General features: G+C 39.1%; 3 protein-coding genes across 6 annotated transcripts in view; 1 reads left to right on the plus strand and 2 right to left on the minus strand.

The window, feature by feature from the left end:
- Positions 1-861: 861 nt before the first annotated feature.
- cacna2d2a (calcium channel, voltage-dependent, alpha 2/delta subunit 2a) overlaps positions 862-26,126 on the minus strand; it is a 162,380-nt gene continuing 137,115 nt past the window's right edge. For 3 of the 4 annotated variants that reach the window (XM_034868796.1, XM_034868795.1, XM_034868794.1), the window contains one exon: positions 22,118-25,446. In XM_034868796.1, the coding sequence (XP_034724687.1) occupies positions 25,324-25,446 (123 nt within the window). In that variant the 3' untranslated portion in view covers positions 22,118-25,323. Of the gene's footprint in view, positions 1,847-22,117; positions 25,447-26,126 lie in introns of those variants that run through there. The other variant, XR_004656261.1, reaches the window with a different exon arrangement.
- mst1 (macrophage stimulating 1) lies at positions 2,516-16,270 on the minus strand. Its single transcript, XM_034868808.1, has 18 exons — positions 15,984-16,270; positions 15,323-15,467; positions 13,283-13,398; positions 13,085-13,199; positions 12,108-12,244; positions 11,507-11,627; positions 11,247-11,365; positions 9,042-9,219; positions 7,741-7,871; positions 6,638-6,740; positions 5,556-5,692; positions 5,292-5,324; positions 5,078-5,192; positions 4,905-4,982; positions 4,505-4,651; positions 4,290-4,396; positions 3,847-3,986; positions 2,516-2,870 (listed from the first exon to the last, which is right to left on the minus strand). Exons 1-18 carry the CDS (start codon positions 16,030-16,032, stop codon positions 2,709-2,711), a joined length of 2,133 nt encoding a protein of 710 aa, XP_034724699.1. The 5' UTR covers positions 16,033-16,270; the 3' UTR covers positions 2,516-2,708.
- On the plus strand, positions 16,521-22,222 carry abhd14b (abhydrolase domain containing 14B). The gene is made up of 4 exons (XM_034868858.1): positions 16,521-16,624; positions 17,546-17,773; positions 18,134-18,375; positions 20,630-22,222. The coding sequence occupies exons 2-4, from the start codon at positions 17,560-17,562 to the stop codon at positions 20,807-20,809; spliced, it is 636 nt and encodes a 211-aa protein (XP_034724749.1). The 5' UTR covers positions 16,521-16,624; positions 17,546-17,559; the 3' UTR covers positions 20,810-22,222.

Genomic DNA, 26,126 nt, shown 5'->3' on the forward strand with positions numbered 1-26,126 from the left:
GAGAGGGAGACGGGCATCAGACAGGAGGGTAGAGTATGGTTCCGGGGTTCCCAAAGTGGAGTCCGGGGGCTGGGAAGTTCCCCACAGACGGGAAGAAAAAGGTTCAGTCGAAATTCTGGTGAGAGCACACTGTCTAGACTGTTTCGAGCAGAGGTTTCACTCTCTCTCTCACTCTCTCTCTCTCTCTTTTAGGTCCCCACCTACAGTGTTAGATATATTGTTCTGTAATAAATAAGGACAGTAATGTAAAATAGAGTTTATGAGAACAAAGTCTGCCTGAGAAGCCATCTGATGTGCATTTGTTGGGGCGGGGGGGGGGGGGGGGGGGGGGGGGGGGGGGGACTGAACACCAGTTTTGTTCATTTAATCATGCGCTGCATGCAAACACATTAGTGTGAGTAGCAAAAAAACAGATGTGATAGATATGTGAGCAAAAGGACAAATTTCCCGTTCAATTTTCTTATGTAGGAGATGTGAAAAGTGTTTATTAGACACCATCTCTAATCTTTTATTCTTTTTCCTTTCAGTCAGCTATTCTCTTTAAAATAGTGAAATAAAAATTGAAATTCACATCCTCCTAGAGTAGATGTTGTATTTTTGGAATTAAATTGTCCCGTTGTAGGTTTTGTTGCATATTTGGGTGTAGCTTTAAACTCTTTTTTTTTCTTCTCTTTGGGAATTTCAAAATGTAACTTTTTAAATTTGCACAAACTGATAAATACAGACAGAAATGTCTGAACCACAGTGAATACACATTCCAGGGACGGCTAATGCCGGACCACTCATGGAGTCATGTCAGGTGAGCGTGCTGGCATGGGACCAAAATATAAAGCTTTAAGTTACAAAGATAAAGCACAAAGATCCTTTTGAACGAGTTTTAGTGTAAATTCCATGATGTAATTCAGAAATTCACGTAATAAATATCCTGTGAAACATGAATTACATTACATTACATTGTGATAAAAATCATAATCAAATGGTAAATTCGAAGATAAAAAAATGTTTTCTCCCATTCAGCCTACACACAGGCCATTACCATAAGATGCATAAAACATAATTACAAAGAAACTATTTGCATATTTCTGTGGCAGCATTTATCACAAAATTATTTGGGTTTCCCAGAAGCTTAAAGCTTTAACAGTTGGTGCTAACCCATAGTCATATGAATTAGATTAGTCATCCACTATAAATATTACTAAATGAAAGTGAGCAGAATGACATTGAAATCATAACTGTCAACCTGCCATTTCCAAACGCTGTGTGCAGCAGGAGGATAATTGCCATCATTAGCTAAAGGGAACATCTTTTACACTTCAGTCCTATTAGTTCTGCAAAAGAAAAAAATGTCAGTATCTTCTGAAAAAAAAATGTTGGTTTGAAAATGTACAAGCAACAGAAAACAGACAGATAGAATGGGGAATAAGACAGAGAGAAAGGGGGGAAGGGTTTGCATGAGAGAAATTTTGTGTGTGTGAGTTCAGTGGCCCTCTGCAGGCTGGTGTGTCTGAGATTCAGTCAGACTCTGATCTTGAGGTTTATTTAAGCTGAATTCCGTGGGCTCATCAGGACCGGGTTACAAAAATCCTCCTATAGAAATAGAAAGAATGTGCCGCGCATACAGTTCTGCATAAGGCACAAAGGCATGTCTTTAGAGGTGGGGGCAGGCATCAAAAGACAGAGAAGAGGAGGGATTTCTTTAGAGGCTGGGGGCAAAGAAGGTATTTCAGAGCTCCATTCAATGCCAGGGAGAGGAGGGGAGGCGTACAGTTTTGTGGTAAAGAGTGCATTTCCAGGGGATGTTAGAGACTTAACACACACACACACACACACACACACACGCACACACCTTATTGAGAGTTGCGCACTCAGAGCCCCAGCATCCTTTTTGGGTGAATAAATAACAAAGATTGACAACACTTTACTTTAAGTCCCCACATGTAGCATTTATAAGCAATATATACACATTTGATAAATGGTTCACTGTAAAGTAGCTGTGCAAGTGTGAGTCTAAGCAGTGTTTTTTACAGTAATGTATTTGTGAAAAACTATGACTCGACCTGTGGTCCCCATAAGCAAAGGCTGCTCTATATGATGAATGAAAATATAGTAAAACACAGTTGTAATACTGTAAAATCTGTCTTCAAACATGAAGAAGGAGGGGTTAAAATTGTTGACATATACTGCTTGGTATTATTTACCACTTACAAATGCCTTTATATCTACTTACCACTACATTATAGTTTAAATGTTTACATAGGTTATTTGTTATGAATGGATAAAGAGGGGGACTCTGGGGAGAAAGTGTTGTCCAAAAACCTTTTGAATTTTACTTACTTTTGATAATACTTACTACATTTTTATGATAAATCTTCTCTACATTGTTTTGCATCTCAGTGTACATGTTTATGTTTTGGGAATGTAAATGTTTTCTGCTTATTGTTTAAATGCCCCCACTGGTGCACCTCAAGTTAGTTACTCTGGCTGAAAGGATTCACTAAATATAAATGCACATTTTCTCCATATATGAGTCCAAATGATTCTTCTTTATGTTATAGTAACTTCTGATTATACATTTTACCGTATTATTTAAAATGTTTTAATACAAAAGATATATGAGAAGAGTGAAACATATATGGTAAGTGAATAAATGGTCTTGAGGTCTTTGACAGTGGATTTGATTAGTCCCTGTTGGACGGCAGTCTCTGTCTCTAAGCCATCTCCATGACCTTTTTAATCCAGTCCACGTAGACGGAGACACGGATGAAGATGTTGGGCTGCCCCGGGTGTCCGCAGCGCCTCATGGGGATAATCACACCCTCGAGTACCCAGCAATCCCTGTTCTGACACGCCAGAGGGCCGCCGTAGTCTCTCTGCAGACGCACAGGAACAACACTCTGGAGTCATTATTTGTCTCTGTTATGACTGACTGTCACTGCTGAGGTTGGAAACATCTTGCAGTCACATCTTGTCCACTCCACCTCCATTATCCAAATAGTAAATGTGTTTGATTTATAGGAACATAAATAGCTGTATGCTCTTTGCTTCAAGTGATTTTCATCATCAAAAGATGTTCTTCTCCATCAGTATTTGAAGTGTTAATTCTCAGTGCTTAATGGTGTTATTTTTGCTCCTTAAAAGGAGTTGTTTGACATTTTGGGGAATACGCTTATTTGCTTTATTGCGGAGAATTATATAAGAAGATTGATAGCATTAAAGCTACATCCAGCAGCCAGTTAGCTTAGCTTAGCATAAAAACTGGAAACAGGGAAAACAGCAAAGCCCGATAAGGTAAAAAGAAAATGCACTTAAATCTCGAAGGTTCACAGGCACACAGCCCCCTTTAAAATCATAAATTGTTTTTACAGTTGAGTTTTTGTATGAATTACAGAAAGTAGCTGAGCTTTAGAGGTGCTGGTAGGAGGATTTCGTTTTTTGTACAGAGCCAGACTAGCAGTGCTAAGGTAAGCTAACTGGCTCCAGGTTCTAGCTTCATATTTAGCATACAAGCACGAGAATGGTATAACTCTTTTCATCTAATTCTCAACAAGAAAATGAATGTATTTACCAAAATGTCAAACTATATTTAATGCCACTGCGCACTACAGTAAATGTCCAAGACAATTGCCAGTTTTGTTATGGGGACCTCGCTGTATACTATATTAACCACAGCGCATCTCTACTGAAAACAATCTAATAATGGCAAAACGCAACAATAAAAATACAAAGAAAATCCAACAAAAGAAAATAGTGAATGAAGAAACTCTGCTGCAGCTCCAGAGTGAAAACACATTCTACTCAACTAGGACAATAACATTTTAATACTGTGAAAATTACATGGACACCTACCTCACAGGCGCCCACCCCGCCCTGGAAAGAGCTTGTGCACATCTCATTCTCACGAACACGACCTCTGAAGTATTTGTTGCATTCCTTGTTACTAAGAACTGGTATGTGGGCCACGTTGAGGACAGTCTCATCTCCAGTCCCTTCAAAAATAGCAAGAAGAAGGAATGAGTTAGTAGCTAGTGTTTTTAGAGAGATGTAGAAAAGAAAAAAGGAAGGTGGACAGATGTTGAATGGTTCTGGAAATAGCAACGCCATCTGTTGCTCAACAGTCTGAATAGCTTTCTCATTTAGATGCAACATTACTTCAAGGGCAGAAACAAGATGCTTCGTCTAAGGAAGTCATCTATTATCAATTACTGCAATCAAAGCATATAGTAGTGGAATGAAGCCCAGCAGGTAGTCAATTCAGTGTCAACTTATCATTTCCAAAGGATTATACTTGCCTTTCGTCTCACCCCATCCTGCGATCTCACAAGTCGTCCCCTCTGCTACAATGTAGCGCTCAGGAGGGAGGCAGATTTGAGAGATACGCTCATTAAACTGGGCCGGGCTACAAAAAGAAGAGATAGGCAGAGGGAAATTATTGGAATGTGTGTGTGTGTGTGTGTGTGTGTGTGTGTGTGTATGCGCCCTGCTGTGGGCACTTGACAGTACACACTATTCCAGTTGTAGCATGACCAGCTGAGACTCTGAGGGTCCGCAGACGATCTTGGTCAGAGGTATGGTTTGCACACCAGGCTCTTCTTCTTGGGGATCACGAAACAGTGTTCCCATCTTGGCCGAGTACCCAGGCAGATCCACGTAGCTGTGCACACATGCAGATAAGCAAAGTAAAACTCTTTTTAGTTCATGTGTTATCCTGATATATCCCATAAGCCAAGCAATTTAATACCGCTTTTCCATAAAAGACTTGCAAGAGACATTTTATACAAGACTAAGAGTCTGCAGCCATCCTAACAGCTCTGCGAGGCAGTACTTAGATAAAGCAGTGCTTTGAGTTAAATGCTAATATGTTCACAATGACAATTCTACTAAAACTTTTTTTTTTAAAACTTTACCAGGAGGAGAAACACTGCTTGGTGCTGATCACCCATCTGGAGTTAACCAGGGACCCTCCACAGAAATGGTTGCCTCTCCTACACACAAGAGGTCAGAGGTTACACTCAGCATAGCAGAGTGTATTTTCCAGCTGTTCATTGGCAGCTCCAACAGCGTCCGCTCTCAGTCTCACCTGTCTCTGAGGCTTACTGTCCACGGCGAGTTACCAGGAATCCCATTCACGATACGCAACCTCGGATTCTGGAAGCGGTCCTCTCTCTTCCCGCACTCACTGAACTCCACTTTCTCTGCGTTCACAAAAAGGTGTCACATTATTGTGAAAAAAAAAATATGAGAAAGCTTGTCAAATTCAAAATGTTGCTCTACATATTCATTCAGAAACTAACCTACTGGTTCAGTCAGTGACACTTTCTCTCCAGCTGTTTGAAAACAACAAGAAACAGATGAATTGTTGGAGTCAGAAATCAGATACTCCGGATGAATTACCAAATTCACACACTCTCACACATAACCAACAGAATAGTTATTGCCTCACTGAATTAGCCTGAGTGTGTACTGTTGTATGTCATTGTATTTTGTTACTTTGTATGTGTGTACTGTTATTTGATGTGTACAGTGCTGTGGAACAGAATTTCCCCTTGTCTATGTACCACAGTGTTTGATTGCACAGTAGTCAAACTCAGTTTTGGGGTCGGTGGTGTAGCACCAGGGTCCGTGCTGGTCCCCATCTGGGTTCCGACAGTAGTTCTCTGTCAGATTGGCCTCGGGATGCGTCCTTGGGTTTCTCCTAGAAATCATAGTGATAAGTACTACCCAGTACTAACTGTATACATTATGTAATATATACTTATTTTTATAGAAGTATTTTTGTAGAAAGAAATGAACAAATTTACCTCATTACCTATAGCTGATTTGAAACAGATTTTGTACATTAAATGTAACCGTTATTTTTTGTTTTGTGGAGTGTTCTTGGAGCTGTTTCACCACCATCAACAATTAGTTTAAAATGTTCCATTTGTGAGAAGCTCCTTTCATTTCCTTGCATTGCATTGTGGGAAAATGTTGTCTTTTTTGTCTGCATACTAACTGTTTTGAGTATACTTAATTTAGTTGCTTTTCTTGTTTGAATACATAACATACTCAACACCTGCATAGAATTATAATGCAGTGGGTGCCCGGGTAGCCCAGTTGGTAGAGCGGGCGCCCATATATAGAGGTTTACTCCTTGAAGCAGCTTGGCCGGCTTTGACTCCAACCTGCGGCCCTTTGCTGCATGTCATTTCCCTTCTCTCTTCCTTTTCACTTCTTCAACTGTCCTGTCATTTAATGGCCTAAAATGTCCATAAAATACACTGCAAAAAGAGGTGTCTAAAAACAAGATAAAAATACTAAATCTGAGGGAAAGGTAGTCAAAACAAGTGAAATTATCTGTCCATGCAGCAAGATAATTTCACTTGACAAGCTTGCTTGATTTAAGATTATAGTGTAAAGTTGAACACTTAAAATAAGAAATTCCCTCTTTAAACAAGAGAAATTATCTAACACTTCTATATCTAAGTTTTTTTTATCTTGGTAAGAACCAAATAATTTTTTAGCGTAATCTTTACAAAAGAGTTTTGATTTTTGGGGATTTTGGATATAGCTTCAATAAAAAGGCCACAAGCATGTCCACAAAGGATTCTTTTGGATAATAAAATCATTGTTCTTTGTAACACTTAAATGATCATCGTACTTGGTCTGGTGAGGTGTGTTGACGTTCCATTTCTGGCAGGTGATCCCCTTTCGAGTTTTGCGGACCATGCCTCTGTAGTTCTTTCCATTTTCTTGGTAGCAATCTGAAGAAAAAAAACAAATAGTTATTATGACAGTTACTTTAATGAATCATAACAGTGAAAGTTTTAAAACAAGTTGTACAATTTGGATACAAAAGGTGAAACTGCCTGTTCTCGTGCTGGGCCATAGCTACCGTTGCACACAATAACTATTTTAGGGGGAATTTGGGTTTTTTACATTCCACACATAAACAACTTTGACATGGTGGGCACTATGTACACTGATTTTATACAGTTGTATTTTTTTTACTTAATACATTACTACTCTAAGGCCGATAAAATAAATAAATAAATGAATAAATAAAAATGAAGGATTCTGTCTTTCCTTATCAAAATTGCATTCCTCAAAAATGTATTTACATCTCAAAGTGGGACCATGTAAAATTTGACAACGTGATAATGGTAAATGCAAATTATAGAGTATCGGTTGCACAAGAATAAATCAGTTAAAATTTGCAAATATTAGCCATCCGACATACCAGATCAACTAATCCTGTAGCAGCAAAACCATTTAGTGTATTGAATTGACCAAAGGTGCATTGTATTGCTGACAAAAACTTAATTTGTAAGTTACGAAGAAGGGCTTTAATGTGTTTCAGTAAAAACATACGCGTACAGTTCACTGATTAAATAAACTTTGTAAAAAAAGAAACAGATATGCTGTTGAGACTATTACCAGGGGCAGGGGCGTAGCACAAGATCCTGGGCCCTGTAGAAAGGCATTCTCTATGGGCCCCTCCCTGCATTTACAGCTATTCATTTTAGCAGCTTTTAGACCCCTCTACAACCCCTCTACACATTAGGGCCCTAGGTACCGACACCCCTGATCAGGAGTTATTACGGATTGCAATGGAAGAAACTTGGATTCATGACCTCAGTGTTTCCATAATCATGGTTGCAGCCCTGCATGTCATCATGTCTTAGGGCCTTAACAACATTATCTTTATCAATTACAGTTGACTTAATTTATCATTTTGCTCAAATATGAATCCAGAAGTCCCACCTTCAGCCTCTATGTCGTCTGCACAGCGTTTGATCTGTAAGCACAGAGCAGTCCTCATCTCTGGCACCGATGTGAAGCACCAGGGAGCCTCTGAACCATCTGGGTTACGACAGTAGTTCTCCTCCAAACCTCTGAACGAGATGTCAGGTAGAGTGGCTTTGGTTTTTTGTTATATTGTGGCATAAAACAAATTTTACACACAACACCAATTTCCACATGATGGCTTCAAAAACAAACAAGCATAATGAACAAAATAAAACAACCCATAAACAGCATTTAAAACAAAATGCATAAAATTGAAGCGTGACAGCATAAAAACCACAAAAGATCAAGTAACTCCTTTCCATAATGGGCCTGGCCTGAGAACAGCTTACCTTGGCTGGTAACTTGCTCAAAATTTTAGATTTAGATCAAAAACTACCATACAGTATCTTTGAATTTTGACTGACTTCAAGTTTCCTACCCTTGCTGGTATATGGTTATCATCATCAACATCTGTTAATAGTCAGGTACCTGACCATTAGGCATTTATGAGCATCACTTTTTGCAATAAAAAGACCCCTGTCAGCAACGATCAACCATTCTGCTGATGTAAAATGTCTTGCTCTTAAAGGGTTCTTTTAGGATTATCAAAGATATGTTGTAGAATCTTTAAGCAGGCTGTTTAAAAACAAAACCAAAAAGAAAACACCATTATTAAATGCATAATTAATTCCTCACGGTATATGAAGGCGACACATCAATGTTTTTCTATTTAAAAATGTACAGGCATTACAATAATAATGTCGACTGTCATCAGTATGCATAAAGTCACCTGTTACACAAACCTACTGTACTGTACCTACTTAGCCTGTTTAAGGTTTAATTTTAGAGATATAAGATTTGACCAAAATAACATACTCATAACATCCAACACTTGTAACTTCTACTATCAGTGGATGATTCAAACGCCTGTAATCGATTTAGGCGTGATGAATGATTACCATACCGATATTACAAATATGCTTAATATTCATTTCACATCCATTTGGCCACTGAGATTGCGACTCGTTTCTAACTCTGGAGTTGCTGACCATTTATTATCTACTGTCAACTGTCAGCACAGATATAAGGTCGCAAGAAATTTCACTGCAGTGACATCTTGATATTAATATTCATGTTTGAAGCAAATAGAGCACTTTCAAACTAATGAGGACCATGAGTGCAAAAAAATAACCCCAAAGTACTTTCAAACACACTCAATGTCTCACTCCTTCTTCTCCCTGGCATCATGCTGTATGATGTACAGTATATGTCCTTACTTGCACTCGTATGTGTTTGGGTAGAAGGGATGCTCATGAGGGTGTTGGGCATCCCACCGCTGACAAGGGATACCTGATGTTGTCTCGTTGACTTTACCGCGGTAATCCTCTCCGCGGCCACGGAAACAGTTGGTCTGTTGTTGGCTGGAGCGCTGGCGCTTCTCGACACGCACCTCAGCTGGAGGATAAGAGCAAGATGAAGAAGAAATAAATTGGGGTTACAGGTGGACTACACATAGACACAAATAGCCTAGGACTTTTGGAGTTGTTTTAACAGACAACCAATGGAACTCTGTCTAAGGCCTGATGCCTATGTCTGCTAAACATGGCTTAAAGAACTGAAAGTGAAACAATTAATTTTAATAATGTTAGATTGGCACATATTAATCCAAAAATGAGCCATTATAGCCTTAATGTATAGAGGTCACTCAGCAGACCATGTTCTGGCTGTGTCCGAATCTCTTCACCTTCTGAATAATCCCTCCTAAAGCTTTTAGTGAGATGTTTGAAACCCAGTTTGACCCAGACAAGGCCTGTGCACTCTTTGTTATAACATCAAACCACATAAAACCTTTAAAGTTGTCAACTTATGTGATGAATAGGGCTTCTTGGTGGCTGGAGAATGAGTAGGCAAATTTAAGTCAAGTATAAAGATTTTGTTATCAAAAACTAAATTACATATTTTTTATTTTGCATAAGAAAAACTTTGAAAGTCAATAAAATATTTTTACAATAAAGTATCTTATAAGTAGTAGTATAAAGTATAAAGTATCTCCTTTTTTCTCAATCTCGACATTGAGAAGATCAAGTTGGGTTTTTGATTTATTTTTTCAGCTCTATTTTTAAAACCTTTTCTACCTTTTTGTTAACGATGAAGTTGAGAATTGACTTTTTTGAGGATTATTTTTTGGGGGGCCTGTTCCCTTTATGTCACAGTGACAGTGGATAGACCGGAAAGGTGGGAGAGAGATGGGGGATGACACTCAGCAAAGGGCCGCAGGTCGGACTCAACCCGGGTCGCTGCAAAGGACTCAGTCCACATGGGGCACCACTCTTACGGAGTGAGCTAGACTTTGCCCCCAGATCAGTTTAGTTTGTTGACTCAACACTGCCTGCACCCACAAGATGGTGCTATCTTATAGATTGTCAGCCCCAGTGATCAGTCCTCAGCAGAAATGCCAACATTGCCAGTGTCCTCTTGCACGGTTGGTGTCGAAATTCTGGAGAAAACACTGATACCCTGTTTGGCTTTATTTATGTTATTACCTACTGAAGCTAAAAGTGTGCCGTATATTATATTAAACACAAGAGTCAGTATCAGATGGAAAAATTTGCCTAAAAAGTATTAATTTTTAATGTATAGTTCTATATTAAACAAACCACGTTGAAAAAGTATAAAAGACCTGTAAAATAATACTACTACTACCACTCCCACTGATCCTAATGAAAGCTACCACTTAAAAACCTCACAGAAGCTAAGTGAAAATATAAACAAGCCGTATAAAGACAAATAACATAATCACTTTCTAATTGTAATTAACCTTTAATTAACCTAAAACCCTGTGAGACTCCCTGACAAACATGTGCAAACTTTAGGTGCCTTTACTTTTAAATCAAAGAAAATCATTGAGGCAATTGTGAAATGTCTTACACTTAAGGAAGTAATTTGCACCAAAAAGGTGATTTTTCAAAATTTAATTACAGCAACTTAATGAGACTCTCTAATTCCACTGTGTCTCCTAACGCCGCAGGAATCAACTCAATGTAGCTCATGTCTCCTTGATTGTGCCAGAGGGAACTAATGGCAAAATCAAAAAAAGCAGAAACAAGCTAAAAGGTCTTATGAAAGCACGGACACAAAACTGTACTGTTTAAGGCTGCAGCTAATGATTATTTTCATCATCTATTCATCTTCCAACTACTTACGCAATTAATCCTTACAAAAATAGTGTAAAATGGGTATAATTCCCAAGGGACTAACATGCAAATTTCTTGTTTTGTCCAACTTCTATATAAAAACCCAGACATATTAAGTTCACTATCATATAAGATGAAGAAAAGCAACAAGTGTTCAGAAGATGGGGATATTTGATAAAAAAACAAATACAGAAAAAAGAACTCTTTCAATCCAACTAACTAATCATCCATCTTCAGTCTTATCGGGAGTATTTCTAATTGTGTTACTACTAAAAAGCATCAACTTACTGCACTTGCTGATGTCACAGTTCTCCCTCTCCACCTCGGTGTCTGTGGTGTAACACCAGGGCACCGGAGAGGCGTCGGGATTACGGCAGTAGTTGTCATCTAAACTCTTATCAGGGTACCTACAAGAATAAATAAATATTTGTTACGTCCACAATGGCAAACATAAGACTTGAACAGTTTGAAAAACACCAGTTTACATCATTGATTGATTAATTATGGGCACACAACATGAAAATGTATGTTGGTGAATATTCAGGTACTTCTCAGGCTGGTAGATGTGTTGGTGAGGATACTGCTGGTCCCATCTCTGACACTCTTTTCCACTCACAGTGTGGTCAACCTGCCCCCTGTAGTCTTCTCCATTGCATGTGATACATACCTCTGTAACAAAACCACAAACACAGCTGCACAGCCAGAAGTATGATGGAGGAAAATAACATCACCTACACAGAAACATTTTATTTTACGGGTCAACAACGTCCCATAATGTCCAAGTAATTCCTGGTGCTGATATAATTGTAATTTCTTAGGAAGGCTCTTGGATAATAACAACTATTTATGGGGAAAATTGTGTTCTTGGAGTTCTTTAAGGAAATTCAACTGCTTATAAACTGTACACAGCTATGGAACTACAAATTTATTTTCCCTGAAAAACTCAAAGAAAAGAGCGAGTAATTACTATGTGTACTCTCTCAGAAATTGTTTAGAGCCATTTGCCTGATGATTAGTGTCAACTTATGCAGTTTGTTCCAAAAAACTTTCTAGAAAATCTTGAGATGTTTCAGAAACAATAAATAAAGCATGTCCCAACACATGCCGTTCTATAAGGCATGGTGATGTATGGACGTGTATGGGATCTACCATCTTTGCACTGGGGGATGTTACAGCTTTCATAACGACGCTCAGGGTCGGTGGTGTAGCACCACGGACCGATTCTATCCCCATCTGGGTTCCTGCAGTAGTTCAACTCCAGACCGTTGGTAGCTGTGGGAGTCCACCTGAGACGAACAAAGAGTTTCACAGTGAGGGATGGGCTGTTTCAGTCATTAAGCAGTACAGTCAAGATGTTTTAAGTTAGTGTCACATTTACTTCTGTTATGAGCTCTGATTGGATATGTATCATGTTAAAGTGCAGCTTTGTCCAGTTTTAGAGGACAGAAAGTAATTAGATAAATGAATATGAACTTTAAGCTGTAACTTTTCAACTTAATTTTTTTTAGCCACTTGGCAGCGGAAGAATTCCACCACCATCCTAAAAAAAACACACACACACACTACTGACATTTACTGAAAAACAGCTGCCAATTGGTGTTGGAAACAAAGTTTATGAGTCAGGTATATGAACCATAAAACCAAAACAATGCACTCAAGGAGGCTGAAAAATTCCATACAGCTGAGAATTACTGAGGGCTTTGTATGAGTGACCACTTTCACATCACATGCTAATATTTAAATCAGCTGTTCATATGAAAATATTGATTTGAGGAGCTTTAAATATTGTCTCCAACTCATTAACTTCTCTGTCAGGCCTGTATTCCATCCATCTTTGCTTCCAGCTTTATTTGTGCCTTTCAGTCCTTTTTAATCTAGTGAAACACGCCAACAGTTAGATTGAGGTCAGGTTAAAAACACTGAACTGTTTCGCCATAAAACATGTGTTGTTTTGGCTTGTTGGCTTGGAGTCCTTCACTGTTCATGCTGTATAGATGTTAGCACCTTCAATAGCACCTTGATGAATATCATCCGTTTTACCTCATAATTGTTCTGTTACTTTAAATCCAACGTGCCTTATTACTCTATTAAAAACTAAAGCATCTAAATTGATGAATCCGTCTCACCTGTGATCGTGAGGAAACTTGGACCACCACTGTTGGCAGTTGAGCCCGCTTCTTGTGGTGAAGACTTTCCCTCGGTAGTCTTCTCCTTTACCCACGATGCACTTTCTGACATAGACTTCATAATAAAAACAAACCATTCAAACAACTCCAGAACGTATCCATCACACTGATCTCTGTAAAATCCACATTGAGTCTCACCCTTCTTCTCATAAAGGTCCCCGTTGACGTTCCTCTTCACCTCAGCATTGCTCCCGTCACCCACCCAGGGCAGATGTTTACAGGAGACAGTCGGACGGGTCTCGTAGTTGAATGCTCTGGTGTTTAGGGATATTTTCAGGTCAAAGCTTTGTACATTGACGGATAAAAACATACAATAAGGTATACTAATGAAAGGGGTTTTATCAAAAATCACTTTGTTGAGGAATTGAATGGTGTGCTTTTAAGATCAGTAATAGCACATGTAGAATGCAGACATAACAAGATCTCTGAGTTTACCAAATTTGGTTTACTTAATCACATTTTCACGGTGTTGGCCATCGTTTTTGTCAGCAATAATAACATCAATTGTTCTGATCTTGATACATGATGGCACATCAGGTTTGTTTGTCTGACTGTCTGATCAATGTTATCATTACCAATAGATATGGTCAATGGTCAAAACTATCCTAGGATATAATAGTCCAAAATGATCCTGTAAGTTAATATATTGATACCCTTTAAATATTCAGTAAGGACTCTTTCCCTTGACTATACATTCTGGAGGAAAGCCTTACACCATTTATTCATCACTGACATTGACCTGTACATGGATAACTTGTTTGAATAAACCCACAGCCCTTATGAGATAAAGGCTGCATTATCTTGTATTTTACTAATTGTCAACAAATGTCACAGAAAGACCAAAACCATCCATCTCAATACTTTCAGACTTCTCTAGCCCAAATCCTCTGTCTCCTACGGAAGATGTTTTTATTTTTATTTATTTTTATTTATTTTTTTATAAAAAAGATCACAGATCCAAAGTTTCTCTTAAAAAAAAAAAGCTAGATTGTGTTTTTTGCCTCCAACGTCGCCTTCCAGGGAGCTAAACCTAGCCTTAACCCTAAACACAACCATTGCCTTCCTGCCTGGAAGGAGACGCTGGCGGAAAAAAACACCAAACACGTAAAACAATGCTCAATATTTCCTAATGATTCAAGATTCAAAATCTTTGTAACACCATAACAGGGAAATTCACCCTGCAAAACAGCTGTACAACAGCAGTGAGCTAAGTCAAATGTTATTTAAACAGGATGAAATAATGCATGTTTGGTGCTTTAGTGAGTATTTACAGCAGCAGGACAGTGTATGTAGGATTGACTCAAAATAAACCATTTATTGTTTATGATAATAAAGTTTTTATATAAATCGTTGGTTTTGGGCTTTCCAAGTAACTCACTGACAAAAATATAAATATAGAATATCACCAGACGTGTCCTTGAATTCACTTTACTGTAAGCCAGAGATCTTCAATGTTATTGCCTAAAAAGAAGTTGTTTTGACATATTATTAGCAAATATAATGATAGGCTCACTGGCATGTAGGTAAGGTAATCACTAAGCTGGCCATCTACTGCTACAGTTCGTGTATCAGTTCTGATACATGTTTTGGACTTTTTTCACGACAGACATGTTGACCTATTTGGTTCTCATGTGTGTGTCTTTGTGCGTATGTAATGATGTGATGTAATTTTGATGCCTATCTTGGCCAGGTCTCCCTTGCAAAAGAGATTTTTAATCTCAATGGGTATTACCTGGTCAAATAAAGGATAAATAAAAAAATAAAAAATAAATGTCATGGTAGGAAAAGCACAGGTGTATTCAAAACCATTAATGATGGCTGCATTCCACTTAGCCGAGGCCCTGGTATTTTGTGCATGCTGACTCACTGAAATAGCTTACTGGGACACTTGATGGAATTGAGCCATCGTTTAGGTTATCAATTTCAGTTGTGGTTTTCCTACTTACAAGTCAAAATGTCTGTTGTGAAAAAGGTCCATTTTTATGTGCAACATATTTTAAACAATATCTAGTAGGGGGTGCCTGATCTGTATCTCTTCCAGTTAAAGGGTCCTTGGCTTAAAAAACATTGAAGACTCCTGCTGTAAGCCATCACCCTGTACTATTTATGGCCTAGCCGGAAGAAAAAGGTTGCCCTGAGATGCTTACGACCTGCTGCATTAGAGTAAAGGTTGGATACCTGCAGTCCAGAGACTGTGAGCAGCGGGTGGCACAGTCCTCCAGGTTCAGCCCTGGTAACATCAACACTCGAGCTGAGTTCCAGGAGGTGGGAACCAGTTCTCTTCCCTCTGAGCGCTGGAAGTCATTCAGTGGACTGCGGTAGCCTGTTTATGCAGAACAGAAGAATAAAAACTCAGCTGACTGGCAGGACTGTAATTCCATCTGTTAAGTCCAGGCTTGAACTGGAGTGCAGCTGCTCACTGGTACCAACCAAATGCAACGTGTGGGCACGAGCCTGCACATATGTAACCTTTGGAGCAGGACTCTACTGGTTTCGAGGCCAGAGACCAGAAAAGGTACACTTAAACAGAACACTACTACTACTGCAACTATTACTAGGGTACATTCATGCAGTGTTAACATGTATGACACAATAATCCTCCAATCACAAAAATATTAAATTTAAAATTACTGGTTGTGTTTTGGGGATTTTTTATTTTTATTTTGTAGTTGAAACCTTTAAACCAACATACAGAGACAGTTACTAAACAGGCATTTACTCTTAATCTAATTCAAAAATACAGTTGCCAAAAACAGTTTAAGTCCTCACAACAACACAGACAATTAAATAACTACGAATCAATTGTAATTAAAGACAACAATAATAAAAACGTTCTCACCAGTGGCCAGTCCGACCGTCAGGAGAATGAAGGGCAGCAACACTTTCATTGTTTGGGGCCTGTGAACGATAAAGAGTTTTCTAACACTGGATGGAAGTCAGGTTGAGATCTCTGCTCTGAAGTCCTTCTGAGGGATAAACATCCGGTCACAGTTCGACCTGACACTGAGAAAAACAATCTTCCAAAAATCTTCAGTAGGGTGTTGGAAATCCACGCAGAAAACATGCAACACTGTTCTGACTTGAACACAACCTCCCACACGCGGACACTGAGCCCTTTACTCAAACAGAGGCCAAATCCCAAAACACAGCCAATCAATACTGCGTATTAATCATTAATGAAGATCAGTCTTTGTTCATGCACGTTTTCATGATAGTCAAATATGCATTCTGAGAACAATACCTAATAAATAAACCAACTAACATGGGTGGGTGGAAAAACTACAACATTGTTTTTGAAATTGCTGTTAGAATAAAAGCATTTCTCATTACAAACGCTAGACGTCAGTAGAACAATTTGCAGAGAGTTTGTTTTCTTCCTGTTTTCTGGGGGGAAAAAAGTGAAAGTGTAGCTGGTTCAGACTCAAACTGCCCTAATTTCTTTTACACGCTTATCATCCGCTCAAAGCTGCAGGGTGTCAGGTAAGAAGTGGGGGATTGTTTTCTCGTCGTGTTTGTGATGAAGTGCTGAGAGCGAGCACGAATCAAATGATCTAATCTGGACTTTGATCCGACTGTTTACTCTTCTTTTTCAACACTGAACTGGACAAGAATATAGCCGAGTATTTTAATGCGTAGGCTGTTGTTGCACTAAAACTAACTTGGGTAGTGTGTTTAGATGTTCCCAGCCACCTGATGGGTTTCTATAAAAGCTTTAGTTGTAGTGTATTGTGATATTTCAGAGGGGTGTAGGTTACTTTCCATTAATTAAACAGGGTAAAACTTTACTTTAAGTCCCCTTATTAAGCATTTATACGCATTTCATATAGATATCATACTATAAGGACATTTTCGAGTGTTTATTAATGTACGTTTGTCAACACTCATAAGTCTCTTATGATGACACATTTTAAATTTTTTACAACCACTGGTGGAAAGTAACTAAGACGTCTACATTCACTGAAGTACAATTTTGAGGTACTTTTACTTTACTTGAGTGATTCAGTTTTGTGCTACTTTAAATAACTACTACGCTACATTTATCTGACAGCTGGGAGTAACTGCTTTACAGATTCAAATTATTAATAGAAAATATAATCAACACAATGAAGTACTATGTAATATTATAGATTAAGATACCCAACAGTATATAAAGTAATTACATACACCTTTAATTGCAACAACCTTAAAATTATGCTTACACTAATGCATTCAAAGTTATAATACAGGTAAAGTATACACAATTTTGAAATGGGTCATTCTGCATATTGAGTAGGCTACTTTTTCTTTTTTGTATTTTGGGTACATTTTCATAATATTTATGTAGGCCTACTTTTACTTTACCATATCATAATAACAGTGTGTTACAGTAACAATGTGATGTAAAATGACTGTTTTCTGCAGTTTTTCTGTTCAGGATGTCAGCTGTTAAGATGACAGAGGGGAGTGTGCAGGTGAAGAGCTGCAAAGCGCCACTGTTCTACAGACAGAGTGAACCTGCTGGAGGGGAAGTGAGAATATCAGTTTTACTCCTTCACGGCATCCGTTTCTCATCTGAAAACTGGCTCAACATTGGCACTCTGGAGACTCTGGCCAAAGCAGGCTGCCGTGCAGTCGCCATTGACCTACCAGGTGAGTCTGATGGCCCTAAAAGTCATCTGATATGGTGGGCGGTTTTTGATGAAAAATGGGTTCCTTAACTGACTCCATGAGCTGTGTCCCAGTCAGTGGTGCAGCACCAACTGCTGACAGTGTTGGTGAGGAGGCCAAATCAGTAGCCAAACTACAAAAACAACTTCTTGTTGTTGTTTGCAGAACACCAGCATGCACCTGTTCCCTTTTACCTCATGCCTAATGGCTCTCCCACCACGCCATTATGAAAACTTAAAATTTTAACTTAAAATATTAAAATCTGCTGCATCCATCGTTGTCTTCTCTCACCGTTACCTTAGTCGTCTATCTCTCTCTCTCTCTCTCTCTATCTCTCTACAGGGCTCGGTCGGTCCAAGTCAGCCGAGGCCCCGGCGGCGGTCGGAGAACCGGCCCCTGCGGATTTCCTGAAGGAGGTGTGCGAGGAGCTGAGCCTGAGCCCGGTAGTGGTGATCAGCCCGTCCCTCAGTGGGATGTACTCCCTCCCCTTCCTCCTCCAGCACCAGGCTCTGGTACGAGCCTACATCCCTGTAGCTCCCATCTGCACCGACAAATTCACACCAGAGCAGTACCGGAGTGTAAAGGTACATTCTGTGTGTGATGTTATACTTCATATTTCTTTGTAGTTTCCTTTCTGTTATCAAAAAACACAGGAGCAGCTCTACTCTGGATACACAAAGAAAGTTAGGGAGATTTTGATGACTCGCACAGAAGCATTTAATGAAATCTTGATTGAGGAGATTCAGGATTAAGCCGATTTAGGATTAAACAGTTAAACCACAATGTGGTGTCATGTAGTGCCATCCCAATTCTGAGGATCCGTGTACTTCCATGAGGCATTTATCTCCTGCTGAAGCTGTCAAGTTTGGGTTGGAAGATATTGATGGTGCCATGACATTGGTGCCAAAAACACATATGCTACCTTAAATCTTGTTGTTTTGCAAGTCCAGTGTGTGTCGTCCACTAGCCGTTTTTTTAGCTGACGGCCCCGGAACACAACATTCCCTTATCATGCAGCTGCCTAGACTCCCTCAATCTCTAGAGACAAACATTCATTCACACTTTAACACAGGACAGGTTTAGTGCTTAACTATGGCTGAACAGATATTCTTACCCCCTGACCTGGGACCTTATGTTACCTACAGTAAGTTTTCCCCTTATCTCATCTTAGCAAAAAATTGTGTCTTCCAAAATTTCACCACACTTTCCAGCAAAACTTACTTTATTATTATTTTTGTTACAGTATATGTGCTCTTCATTTCTTCTTTAAAGGATAACTTGATCAACCATGAATGTCAACCCCATTTTGCAGCACAACCTGCTGTCCCTTTTACATGAAAGTAGGAGAGGAGCAGATACCATGTGACTTTCACACACATACTGGCTTTTATCCAGCTCCAAACGCTTTCAAAATTCAATTTATTGGATGGCAAACCAAGTGAAAGGGCATTATCCATGAAGGAGACGTGTTTGTTACCCAAAAGTCGTTCCCCTCCAAAAACAAGCGAACATGTCTGAGTAAATGAGAGCTTCATGGCTGCTTGATGTTCAGTGATTTGGGGAAAATATCAAAGCAGAAAATCAGTGACATGATATTAAAGTGAGATGTTGACATACAAATAACTAAATAGTTACAGTACAGGTTGAGATTTTATGTGAAAAAAATGTGTATATGTTTATAAAATATAAGTCCTTCTTCTCCATCTTGACATAATACAATTTAACTCTGCTCATATAGTAAGGCATCACTCATTAAAAGGCAGTTTTAAAACACATAAAATAATAGCCCTCATGGGTTATTTTTCTGCATATACTAGAATACTTTACATGGCAATCAGGGAAATTACACTTATGTTTATGGAAATTGGAGTTCAAGCATCTCTGGAGCTTGACCCCTTGAAAGTGATGACCACCTTCATCAGAAGACAAACGTTCTAGTATCTCTTACATAGAGGCTACAGACCAGACCTCAACCTGCACGGACACGTTCCATTGTCCCAGACTATTGTTTTTGTTTGTTTGAATATGTACAAAAACAAATTATCAAAAAAAAAAAAATCTCTTTCAAACAACCACACTCGAGTTTAGGATGAAAAGCAGGTGGCCCTAGAGAGGAGAGCGATAATAATAGTTTAAATATGGGGATAAGGATACACACAGTCAAAGTGATGCAATCAGTTGTTGACATAAAAAGCAACAGAAATAGTTGTGTCAATAATGAAGAAAGAGAGATAATTTGAACCCTGACTCTTTTCGCACCAACGCACAACATGGTGTGAAGTGGTGTGAATGTCGGATTGTGCGGTTTGGGAAAGTTACATCCCCTCCCTATACAATGTCGGAAAGGTGTGTAGGGCGGGAAGTTTTCTAAACTGTTTGACCATCCAACAAACACTTCTCCTAGTGCTAATTTTAGGTCTGTCTTTTATGAAGTCCCCCAACTTTATGTAAATGCAAAACTAAATCTTTGGCGTGCCCCTATTGATCTAGGACTTTTTACCTTGTAATGGCTTATATTTATATTGGTTATTTAAGATCTGAATACTTCTTCTGCAGCTGATGAAAGCTAATATTAAGGTCTGCCTGACTAGTGTGTGCTTACTTTTATTCTTATTGCCACATAAATTCGTTACAACGACAAATAAAAAGCTTGCCTTTTATCTTTTTATGAGACTCGTTTCCTTTTTTGTTTTTTAACTTGAGGTAAAACAGAGGACATCTAAAAACCCTTTAGCTACGGGTTTGAACTTAGAATTTTTTTTTTTTTTTAATGGAGCGAGGACTCTGGAAATGATTCATCAGAAAGATCTCACGTGTGTTTTTGTGTCTCTCCTCCAGGTCCCATCTCTGATTGTTTATGGTGACCAGGACACTCAGCTTGGAGAACTGTCACTGAGCAACCTGAGCAACCTGGCCAATCACAGCGTGGTGGTGATGAAAGGAGCGGGTCACCCCTGTTACCTGGACAACCCGGATACTTGGCACAAAGCCCTCACTGACTTCCTTAATACCCTGTGAAGCTGCTCATTGTGTTTCAGTGGAGAGATTCTCAACAAAGAACTGTCACATGTAAATAACTCAAAGGAGCCACACAAATACACATTATCCATTCATGAGAAACGAAACAGATTTTGACTTTTTAAATAGAATGCCAAAAGCCAGTATTGAAACTGGAAATAAAGACTTTTCTAAACTTTTGAAGCATAAGTAAGACATTTTGAGATATATACGCTCATTCACTTTTTCTACTGAGAGTTAGATAGGACCATTGATGTCTATATGGTAAACATGAAGCTACGGCTAACAGAGAGCTAACCTAGCTTAGCATAAATACTTGAAACGGGTAAACTAGCCTGGCTCTCTCCAAAGGTAGCAAAATCAACCTACCATCACTTCTAAAACCCACTAATTAACATGTTTTATCGATTTATCTTTTCCTGTTTCCAGTCTTTGTGCTAAGCTACTTTAGCTGCTGGTTTGAATCATATGAGAAACGTGAGTTAATTGTCTTGTCTCATTAAGAAAGCTAATACAGTTAGTGTATTTCCAGCATGTAAAACTTTTTTTTTTAAAGATTTTCTATTTTCAGTGTAATCTGAAAATAAATTAATCTCAACCTGTGTCTCGACTGAAAAAAAACACACGCTGAATGAAGTGAAAAATATGAACATTATTTAATAACTGATTCTCTGTAATAAACAATTTGAAAATATTTTACAAGGAGTCACAGACACAATATTTTACAAATTTTGCTCTCTTCTTTTTTTCAGCTTCATCTGTACAAAAGAATGGAGCGACATGGACCAGTGCCCAGAAAAGAAGGAGCTAAATCTTCCACGCACACAAACATTCACACTCACACAAATAAAAACAAAACAAAAAATAATTGAAAACAGTTTGTTTCAGATCTCAAACTTATCAACAGTGCTGTATTCCTATATATTTTATAACTTCACTTAAAATTCAACTGATTTTACACTTTTTTTCTCTAAATGTTTGCTGTTATTTTTTATTTTTTTTACACACTTGTCAAACATGGTCACATAGCACCAGACTACAGAATCACATACACACGTCTTTCCCACAGAGACGCACCAACACAGATGCAGCAAGGGTCGGGACGGGAGGGGGCAAGAGGCTTTATGAAAACCATCCCCTACTTCTTTGAGGGTCCTGTCCTAAAGCTGACCCCCTCCCTCTTATCATCCCCAAGCTGGTCCAATTTTCTATTATTTTTTTTTTCTTCTTTTTGGCAAAAGTAAATTTGTCAAACCACAGATAGACGTGTGTTTCCTTAAGGAGACTTTTTTTTTTCTCTTGTCAGGATGCACACACAGACGTCACTACATGATTCCTCCATGACCTTCTGTTGGACCGCCCGTGCTGCTCTGTGGAGACCCACTCCCTGACTTTGCCTCTGATATTCCACCCGCTCACCAAAACTATCACCTAGGAAGTGACGTCCTTGGCTTACTTCTGCCTGGTGCTTGACATCTCCCAGCTTGGCATGAATAAGTGTCATTACATGTTTGCTAATAGGTGTGTTGTGCCAAATGTCTTGGTGCAGGTACAAAAACTATAGGCCTAAATATTTAGTTTAGTTGTGAGGACTGTAAGCGTACAGAGCCAGGAAAAGAGAGGAAGTTGCAGGGGGTACATTTCCACAGGCACGTGTAGCGCTCATTTACAGACAGTGGAAAAAGGGAAATACAGACAGAATTAAATGGCACAGAACAGAGACAAACAAGTGCCAGAAAAGTAAAACTGCATCTGGCATCAGATGACCCAGTAGGTACTCAACACTGAGTGGATCCAAATTGGAAGTACGTCTTTTAAATATATATATATTTTTTAACAGTCTTTTGTTTTTCTGAGTCAGATTTGTTCGGAGCCGTGCTGCAGTTACTGTGCCAGCCTGTTTGTCACATCTAAAAGTACCAACAACTGTACAGAGTGTGTAGTAAAGGTTCCAATTGTTGCGTGAGTCGTCCCACCTGAGCAATACAGTGAGGTTTGGGTGGATGTGGACATCAAAGGTCGGCCGCTTTTTGAAATTTAAAAACTCCCACTTGGCTTTCGAGGATTTAATAAAAACAGGCATTGGTCAATAACAGACCATTCGAAGACGCAAAAATTAAAAGCTCACTATACTTACTGCAGAACACCAAGAAAACCCAGGGGAGTGAATATTTAGGATGATCTATTTGTTTGAGGATCTATTTGTTTTGTGTGAGTATACATGAGTGAGGGAAAGGTATCAGAGCTCTGTATACTGTGTAACACTAAGGCATTTATAGAGGCTTTGTTAACTATGTTGCATTTGAAGCAGAAAACACTGATGAACTACACATTCTTTTGGACGCCTCTGCTCCCTTAGATTAACATTTAGGCAGACGGATGGCTAAAGATGGATTATTTTTGTTTCAGTCCCTTTTTTTCCTCCACAACACTGTATTGTGTCAGTTACAACATAGGAACAGGATAAACCAGCTATGATACCACAACTGTCATCCCCTCAAACAGTCCACAACTCATTTTTAAGACATTCCCTTTAAGTGCTATTAACGAAAAACACACGCACACTCACGCACACTCACGCACGCTCACACACACACACACACACACACACACAGGCAGAACTATAGCAGTCAGGTGGCCCTAAAAACACTCTATGGCCAGTTAAGTCGCTGTTTACTGATAGTGTATCATAGCTCTATACATGGCTTTGTAAAGGAACAGTATAGTACTTCCATATAATGGCAGTCAGGTGACTCTGGAGCATCCACAGCCAAGAGGCCAAATACATTAAGTCTTAGGCGGTCAGAGAGATGGCTCTGTATAAAGCTATTTCTATAGCTGACAGCCTTAGTCTCACAGGCTCCTGTTTTATCCAAAGCCTCAAAGATGGATGCTTTATGAAGGTACTATGCAGTAGCTCTACTCTTATACAGCCGATGTGGTCCAAAACAAAGTGCATCAAGGCACTATGAAACAGAGCGGCTCCTAAACATGGGAGTCTAAATGACTTTTCACACATCGTAATGATCAAAATGATGAACATGTAATGGATTACAACCAGACTACTACTGCACGTGATCACCATATTTAGTTGCCTCTTCTGCACTTTTGTTGGAAATGTTGATAAGCCCCTAGCCCCCAGCAGCGAATGGTTTTAAAGTTTAAACAGCATCAGTCAAAGGTATTACAAGCCTAAAAAAAGAAGAAGAAAAACCCACCCAGAACTATGAGACGGTCATGAGGCAGAGATCTCAGTGTTTTTTTTGTGTGTGAGCAGAAATAAAGCACACATACAAGTCATGATTAGGAGTGTTAGTAGAGGTTACTGGAGGAGCCTCATGAGGATTGGCAGAGGTGAGCTTTCGCATCAGAGCACAGGGATTTTTTTTTTCTAACATCAGTCCCAAACCAGAGGTCAGAATGGTTGATTGATCATAAAGGAGTATAACACACAACATCAACGATGCTCTGAACCTGCAGTGACCGAACACTGATTCACATATTACAGCTATCACTAGTGTGTAAGCCAAATAGCACTCCCCTTAAATACTAAATGTGAGGAAAGTACTTCAAGAAATGCGATTACCATCATGTAATTACAATAATCCCCAGTGGATGTTTTTTAAAAGCGTTAATCTGTAATTAGGCGTCCCACAAATGAATCAGCATTCAGTTTCTGAGTGTCTCCTCTTCCTCTCATGGTTTATCCCACATCTAAATCAGAAGTCATTTCCTCCTCCCTTTTTGGCTATAAAAAATAAGACCACATGAAAGTCTATCTCATTTTGGCAAGTATAGTGCATAAATGAATTAATGTCTTTTCAAACAAACACTTAACACCTTCCTTTTCAAATTCAACCCAAATATGCTGTTATGTTTGGAATACTCATTACTTCAGCGGTTTATACTTGACATTTTGAATACTTGACAATACTTTTTGTTCCTGTTGTTTTCTTTTATGGTGGCTATAACTAACAGAACGGCCCACAGCCTCTTATGAGAGGCGAATGACAGAGCGGTGAGACTGTGATGGAGGACAGAAGAAGAAAGAGAAGTCCCACCGACTGTCAAATGGAAAGAGGTGAAGGCGGACACACAACTTCAACTCTCCAGTCTGTAAGATACGGGAGGTCTGTGACAAGGACATCGGCCTGTCCTCTTTCCCATCCCTTCTCTAGATGGTGGAGGTGGGGAGGAGGGGTGGGAGGTGGTTTTCTCTTTTCTGACATTGCCTCTTACGATCCAGGTGGTCCAGCACCACCACTTCTCCTTCAAATGAAGGCTAACTGGCTGAGGACACAAATGTCCGGCAGTTGTCACTAAGTTACACAAACTGAAGCGAGCTGGGTAGCGCGACACTCAGGGCTTCCAACTTGCCGTGAAGGGAAGTCCCATTTTTACCAATGACTATATTGGGGGGAGGGCATAGGGGCATGGAGGTGGGGTCGGAGGCATTTGGGTCAGGAAAGAAAGTTGGGAGGGCTAAAAGGAGGGCAAGTGGAGAGAAAACGTAATTAATGTAGTAGAGAGTGAAAGTGGGGGCTGATTGCAGGATAAAGCAGAAGCAGCTGGATGAGGAGTAAGGTGTAGAGGGACGGACGGAAGGAGTGGCCCCGTCCACAGTCGGATGTGTTCTCCTGCAGAGGGAAAACTGAAGCTGTGAGTACACATCTAGTGCATCAGAGGTGTGTTTTGATAAAAGTATGACTTATGCTTTCTTACTTATCAAACATATCAACTAACTATGTATTTATCTTTTTTGTTTCATTCTGTGCACATGCTTAACATTTTTGTTTAGTAAGAAACTGCTAAAAGGAAAGTATACTTTCTCTCTTGCACAATTTTCAGTTTAAATTTAAATTTGGGATTATTTATGGAATAGTTTGATATATTGAGAGACATATTTATTTTATTTCTTACCAAGAGTAAAATAAAAAGATTGATGCCATATTCGTCTGTCTGTTAAATCTGCTTACCAGCAAACTTAAAGGTCACTAATTAAATTAGTTCTTATCTTGTCCAAAATCACTCTCTTGTTCACTCATTCACTGCTCTCTGTATAAGAGACACTCACCAGTGTGCATTAAATTGAGTTTTCAGAAACTCATCATCATCATCATCATTTAGCGTAATCAATAATGCTCAATTGTAATTTTAGCATCAATAAAATTGATTGTTTCACTGTAGAATTAGTGGAGGCACTACATAGTGGATCAACTTCACAATGCACACGGAATTTGGACATTGAAATAAAATGGTGGACAGTAAATGTAGTGCACTGTATAGTGAATACAGTGACTCACTACAGTAACTCTCA

This window comes from Etheostoma cragini, chromosome 4 (genome assembly GCF_013103735.1).
Source record: "Etheostoma cragini isolate CJK2018 chromosome 4, CSU_Ecrag_1.0, whole genome shotgun sequence".
In the NCBI taxonomy this organism is placed as follows: Eukaryota; Metazoa; Chordata; class Actinopteri; order Perciformes; family Percidae; genus Etheostoma; species Etheostoma cragini.

Excerpts from the sequence above, each read along its gene's own strand:
- abhd14b (XM_034868858.1), top strand. The coding sequence starts at position 17,560 with ATGTCAGCTGTTAAGATGACAGAGGGGAGTGTGCAGGTGAAGAGCTGC. Across the intron at positions 17,774-18,133 it reads AGTCGCCATTGACCTACCAG|GGCTCGGTCGGTCCAAGTCA; the intron begins GTGAGTCTGATG and ends ATCTCTCTACAG. Across the intron at positions 18,376-20,629 it reads AGCAGTACCGGAGTGTAAAG|GTCCCATCTCTGATTGTTTA; the intron begins GTACATTCTGTG and ends TCTCTCCTCCAG.
- mst1 (XM_034868808.1), bottom strand. The coding sequence starts at position 16,032 with ATGAAAGTGTTGCTGCCCTTCATTCTCCTGACGGTCGGACTGGCCACT. Across the intron at positions 11,628-12,107 it reads CATCCCCCAGTGCAAAGATG|AGGTATGTATCACATGCAAT; the intron begins GTAGATCCCATA and ends GTTTTGTTACAG. Across the intron at positions 5,693-6,637 it reads AACACACCTCACCAGACCAA|GAGAAACCCAAGGACGCATC; the intron begins GTACGATGATCA and ends TATGATTTCTAG.